Source organism: Arachis ipaensis, chromosome B05 (genome assembly GCF_000816755.2).
Source record: "Arachis ipaensis cultivar K30076 chromosome B05, Araip1.1, whole genome shotgun sequence".
NCBI classification, from domain to species: domain Eukaryota; kingdom Viridiplantae; phylum Streptophyta; class Magnoliopsida; order Fabales; family Fabaceae; genus Arachis; species Arachis ipaensis.
The window spans coordinates 12,823,114-12,829,323 of record NC_029789.2 but is presented as its reverse complement, the minus strand read 5'-3'; the positions used below and the strand labels follow the sequence as shown (position 1 = coordinate 12,829,323).

At 31.9% G+C, this 6,210-nt stretch overlaps 2 protein-coding genes across 4 annotated transcripts in view; one reads left to right on the top strand and one right to left on the bottom strand.

Annotated features, from left to right (window-relative positions):
- Positions 1-6,210, top strand: part of LOC107642961 (cytochrome P450 87A3-like) — a 19,001-nt gene that overhangs the window by 2,082 nt on the left and 10,709 nt on the right. Inside the window, exons 7-9 of one of the 3 annotated variants that reach the window (XM_021123063.1) lie at positions 129-235; positions 633-760; positions 866-980. In XM_021123063.1, the coding sequence (XP_020978722.1) occupies positions 129-235; positions 633-760; positions 866-971 (341 nt within the window). In that variant the 3' untranslated portion in view covers positions 972-980. Of the gene's footprint in view, positions 1-128; positions 236-632; positions 761-865; positions 1,396-5,147; positions 5,190-6,210 lie in introns of those variants that run through there. The other 2 variants (XM_016346482.2, XM_021123064.1) reach the window with 2 other exon arrangements.
- Positions 1,505-5,835, bottom strand: LOC107640173 (protein HAPLESS 2). Its single transcript, XM_021123065.1, has 18 exons — positions 5,501-5,835; positions 5,260-5,403; positions 5,075-5,163; positions 4,949-4,988; positions 4,789-4,846; positions 4,632-4,692; positions 4,411-4,489; positions 4,179-4,313; positions 3,885-4,079; positions 3,718-3,798; positions 3,511-3,611; positions 3,227-3,344; positions 2,885-2,917; positions 2,693-2,786; positions 2,518-2,606; positions 2,266-2,378; positions 2,053-2,153; positions 1,505-1,953 (listed from the first exon to the last, which is right to left on the bottom strand). The coding sequence occupies exons 1-18, from the start codon at positions 5,687-5,689 to the stop codon at positions 1,532-1,534; spliced, it is 2,142 nt and encodes a 713-aa protein (XP_020978724.1). The 5' UTR covers positions 5,690-5,835; the 3' UTR covers positions 1,505-1,531.

The window sequence follows — 6,210 nt, the reverse complement described above, 5'->3', positions numbered from 1 at the left end:
CAATTAAAATAATAGGAATTAATTATTAGTTAAGAAATGATTGGTCCAGTTCACACATCAGACATACACATACATGCCTTTTTATATAAGTAATGTATCTGACATGAACACCACCTCATGCAATGTAGGATATACCATACCAGCAGGTTGGGCAGTAATGGTGTGTCCCCCAGCTGTTCACTTAAGTCCAGCCAAATATCAAGATCCTCTCTCCTTCAACCCTTCCAGATGGGAGGTATGTGATCTGTCTTCTATATATTTTGTCACAGTTATGCTATTTTCATATAATATGGTACAACTTGGATGTTACAAAAAATCAGTTACCAAATCAGTCACTCATATAGAATACATATTAAAATAAAAAATATACATAAAAAATTTTTGGTAATTGATTTTTGACATGCATGTAGCATTTTTGTTCAACCTATATGTCCAGTTATTCTAGTCCTAAAATATTTAAAACATGGCCATACCAAATCTAATAGGAATGGAGTATGAGTTGGTCTAATAAGTATATGATTCAAAGTGAGTATAGTTATCAATTGTCATAATCAGCAAAAAGATTTACATGATTTTAGTCTTTTAGAGCTCCTTCAAGGGATCTAAGAAACTAATATATTAATGGTTTACAGGGAATAGAATTGAATGGTGCAACCAGACAATTCATGGCTTTCGGCGGCGGCATGAGATTTTGTGTTGGAACAGACTTCACTAAGGTTCAGATGGCTGTCTTTATTCATTGCTTGGTGACCAAGTACAGGTAACATCATCATGAAAATGTCACTACCATGCATATTTCTTTTGAGATTAAATTTAAATTCAGATGAAGAGTATCTTCTTAATAGTAATATGAATAATATTTCAGGTGGAACCCTATCAAAGGAGGGAATATTACTAGAACGCCTGGATTACAATTTCCAGATGGATTTCATGTTCAGATGATTAAAAGAGATCAAAGTAATCAAGAATGAGAATGTACCATCACAAATTAGAAACCAAATCTCTCACATATATATGGTAGGAAATTACATTGAACACCTTCTCAATCTTTGGTATTTTCAAAGCACACAAGGCAAGAAGACATGTTTTGGAAGCCAAAGAACTATGTGGGGTTCATAGTTTTGTTTATTAGGTCACTTAGACATTGTAACTTTACTTAGATTTTCCTCTGCATATGCTATAAAAGGAACAAAAATCATGTTGTATTATTCCTCATGACATGAGTTACCTTAATTATAGAGAGTGAGGGAAACGGATAAGTTTTACTTTGTGACAAGTGATGTAAATGTAGACTATAAATCCAGCTTATAAAAGAAAGAAAAATCATCTTTCAAATGATAGCATTAAATTACGTTCAAGGTCCATCTTTCAATAACTTTCTTTAATTTCTGTTCCCCATTCTATTAGAAAATATAATAGGAGACTTATGATGTCTAACTAGGAAGGGTGTTCAAAAGTTGCACTAAGCATTGCAGTGTCTAATACTGAAAATAATAACAACTTTCTTTACATAGACTCTAGTTCTGTTCATCTACAACTCCTGTTTGTGTTCGTCACGATTCAGCTTCATCTCTTTGACTAATCCGATTGAAGTGTCTCGATTTCTCTTACGCTTATGATGAGCACGATTTTCAACATTATGCAACATGATATCTTTATTCTTCTTGTGTCCATGCTTGTGATTTTCTTTCTGAACATGATGCAAATGATCAAAACTACCAGACTCTCCTTCAGAATGCCTATGCTTTTGCTTATGCTTGGGCTCATAACCAGTCCTTTGCCTATGTTGGGAACCATGCTTAGGGTGCTTAGCTTCTTGTCTATGGTGGTGTCTTTTGTCATATTTGTAGTTCTGTTTATCCATGATTTGATCGTCGACAAAGGTGTCGTCGCACCAGTAATAAATAGGGTCAAATAGGCCTTCCTCATGCAAAAGCCATAATACCACAATCCCTGCAATCCAATGAACATTATTATTTACCCTTCATGAATGTGAGTACTGAAATCTCTAGCTTCATTTATAGTAATAATCACATTAAATGGAAAACATACCTGCTGGAAATATTGCTAGAAATAAACCAAACATCAATATCCAACTCAAGCATACATATTGTATATGGCACTTGAAGTCAAAGAAACCAGAGCATTTTTGCCTGTTGAATAAAAATCTCTACTTAAAAATTTATAGCAAAACTCCATATTTCAACATATAGATTCTATTGAATTATGTAAAATATGTACATCTCGGAAGAAAAATAATAATACCTGCAAGATTTTCCAGTAACAAAGTCTACAAAGCTTGTCCATAGTTTGGTCCACATGTGCTCAATAGAATCAAAGAAACTCATGTCAGTCTCTGGTGGTTGAAAAGGCATTCCCTGCAGTAATTTCCTAAAATTTCATGTTTTGTTCCATTTCAACTATTGAGAATATCAGAACATATTATGTTGATTTGAGTTTGTTTCATCTCAAGGGAAAATAAAGACGAAAAATTTCTAGAACCAGAAAAGAACATACTTGGGTTCCATTATCAAGAACAGTTGCCATAGTAGTAAACTGACATTCAGCTCTATCAACTTCGCTATAATCAGAATCTTTTAGTATAGCTTCATCCAAAAAAAAAAAGTTAATGTCTTCACCATATTATACATAAAAAAAATATGTGAATTACTTAAGTATAACCTTTTGTTACCTGCGCATAAATATTTTGAGGCTTGATCCGTGTTCGGGTATATTTTAAATGATCTGTTTGTAATCTCATTTGGCTTCATTATTAAAAATTGTTCCTATAATTGATTTTGAAAAAAAAAAAGAAGCAGCAGCATATATTAGAGTATCAATCATTTGTTGAAAATGAACACATCATAGATGTTTTAAATAATACCTCCATTAAGGTGACATCCTTGGAGCAATTAAACTGCAAGATTGAGCAATAAGTCAAAGCTAAATGTTGAACCCCTTGAAAAATTACTGCTATGCAAGCATATTTTATTCTAGTTTTGTAGACTTTATAAAACTTAAGCATCTGAGTTTAGGAGCATTGGCATCAATTCAATCAAGCAGAATTCCACTGCCACATCCAAGTCATAATAAAGAAAATTGATCAAATGATCATTCCATGTTCCAAGTAAAGAGAGCAAAGGATAACAAAATTAGATGCCAGGAAGCTTAACATAGACCTTAAGAAGGTGAGAAACTATAATGGAAATGTAGAACAACAAAGTACCGTCAAACTATATGATGCTTCCACATCACCAGTATTCTTAGTAGTGATTGTAGCAACTCCAAATTGAGTTAAAGCTTCAAATGTAGGGATACTAACACTGAGAATCTTTCCAGGGCTCCTAGAAAAAAGTGAAATATATCAAACAAATTTTAAAAAGTTGTATGTAAAATTGGGTTAAAGTGCTTAAAAAATAAGTTAAAGCATAATCATCATGACTATAACTAACTATGAAGCAACCACCACTCTTTTGATAATTATTCTATGTACCTACTAAATAATCTTACCTTTGATAAACGTACTCTACATCATTGGCACTTAATTCTATCACAAGGTTTGTATTAAGAACCTCTGTAATTCCTATGGAGAAAGAATAACCCCCTGCATTCTGCAAAGAAGAAAATAAGTTGGAAATAATATATAATGGAATATATTAACTTATCAATTTATAAATATAAATTAAATAAAACAATATACAACTATTGCAACATAACTGGATGCTGATTTATCCTTTCAAATTGTCCTTCCAAACCATAGAGTGGCGTCTGGTTCCTACTTAAGCGGTTCAAATCAGCCTGATAATAATAATACTAAAATCTCTCAGATTTTCAATAACTATTAAGAAAATTGTACTTTAAAGTATAATGTTGAAGTTACTGACCTCCCAATAATTCCAGAGTTGATTGTGCAAACAACTCCAATAGGGTGAAGAGCAAAAGTTTGGTTGTTGATTGAAAGCTTCATAACTAACACCAATTTTGTTACATTCAAAACCATCTAAAGTAAATCTAACTCTTTCAAGTAGCATCCACATTGATATATTTCTTCCCAATTCCTGTGGCTGACCAGGGCCACCCTGGGATAAGAAAATTCTAAAATTTCAATTTTATTTTTCCTATAATATGTCAAATAATAATTGTTAACAACCTTATACTAGTCAACATTAAAAGCATACCCGTCTTGGTACAACAAGATAGAAATTCTCAAAAGATGGTATACTTGTATACCCAACAAAATCTCCAATAAGATTAACCCTCAAAAATTTATCTTGAGATGTCACTGTTTTGTTTTCAGGACCCACAATCACTTCCTGCCAGCCAAATATGGATAAGAAAAATTCTATTAGATACACATAAAAACAGATCAAATAATCAATTAACAAAAATCCAGTATGATGATGTACATACCGAAACTTTGTTCCCACTCTTGACCTGTATTCGAATACTAAATTCCAAGGTTTGCCGTCCAATACCAAATACATGAAACCTGATATGATTTGAAAACAAATACATACAATACAAGTAGGTTACTTCCATTTAAGATCAACCTATTCCTGTTAGTGAGAATCAGCATAATGGATTTGAACTTGAATTTGAATCAACATAAGATAGGAAGAATGAAAGCTTACCACTCACCTGGAAAGCGCACACAATGTGCCGTGTTAGCCTTTCCTTTTGTCAATTTATCAACTGATGGCCAGTTAAACAATTCATTATAACACTAATTCTAGTTCTAATCCTTTCTATATAACTTACTAATAGCAAATTAATAATTTAAGCACTTACAGAAGTTTCCACAAGATGAAGGCATCCGTCGTTGTGGTCCACATGGACAACATATTGGCTAAAGCATAAATATCTCAAACTGTTTAGCGATTATCTGCTATCATCGTATAAAGACATCTTTACGTAAATAATCAAATATAAAATACATAAATAGCAGCACCTGAGTTTTTTCAATTATATGACCTTCTTCATCCCGCAATCTGAAACAACACATCCTACAAACTCTCATCAATAAATTCAATCCATCAATATGCATTTCTAATAACAGAATTATTACAAGGCTTGCCTTTCGCATATCTTAACAACATTTGAACTAGCATCTGGCTCACACTTTCGTGTTCTAACATAGTACTCTTCAGGTTTATAAGGAACATCCTACAAAGTAATTAAAGAGCCATGCATCCAAACTGAAATTAATTGAAGTTATATGTGTCCATTGCAAGAGAGAGAAGTTGTGATAGTGGTATGTACCCGTATGTATGATAACTGATACAATGCAAAAGCAGCAGATTTATTTACAGTTATGATAGGTGGAATCCGCAGCGTTTGCATCTTGGTGGTTGAGTTTTCCTCCACCTCCACTAACTCTGCAACAATTGATGCCTCTCCTCCACTCTACACCACCATTGCATTATATAGATATACATGTACTCAACATTTGAAACAAGAATAAAATAAAATAAATATTTGTTCAGAGAGCCATTGTTATTACTGAGCCACTGGGAACGGCCATGTTGACCACGATTTTTGTGGTGCAATTAAGGTTATCGCCAGAGTTGGAGTTTTTCTCGCATTTCTCCAGTTTTGACTTGGAAATGATTTGGACTGCAGCGGCCATGTGAAGGCTGAGAAAGGAAGAAACAAAGAAAAAGATGATGACTATGGTGCGGAGTAGTATCATTATTCTTTAGTGTATTCTTGATCAACCATGGATGCTTCCAATAATATTAACAAGTTCTGCAAGACGGTAGCATTTTATATTATTATTACTAAAAAGAGATAACTGTTCGAATGTAATTTTTGTTAGTGACTAAAACTGTTCGGCCAAAAAAATACCTAACATAAAAAATTTTCATTTTGATGATTCAGCAGTTTGATTAATTTGCGAAAATATTTTTATTTTTATTTTAAAAAATAATTTTCAATTTTTTACCTTTATAAAAAAGAAGATTTATTTTTATGTATGGAAAATAAAAAAATATGTTTGATGGGTTCATTTTTAAAATATATTTTTAATATTTTTAAAATTACAAAATTATATTTATATTACATGTATGATTTTAATTATTTAATTTTTTATTAAATTAACAATTAATTTTTATATAGCATCAATATGAAATAAATTACTATCTTATTATGCTATTTTAGAAAAATTTAGTATCACTTATATATAAAGAGAATTAGTTTTATATTTTCTATGAC

Excerpts from the sequence above, each read along its gene's own strand:
- LOC107640173 (XM_021123065.1), bottom strand. The coding sequence starts at position 5,689 with ATGATACTACTCCGCACCATAGTCATCATCTTTTTCTTTGTTTCTTCC. Across the intron at positions 2,787-2,884 it reads AGGATGTCACCTTAATGGAG|GAACAATTTTTAATAATGAA; the intron begins GTATTATTTAAA and ends AATCAATTATAG. Across the intron at positions 2,154-2,265 it reads GTTACTGGAAAATCTTGCAG|GCAAAAATGCTCTGGTTTCT; the intron begins GTATTATTATTT and ends TTTATTCAACAG.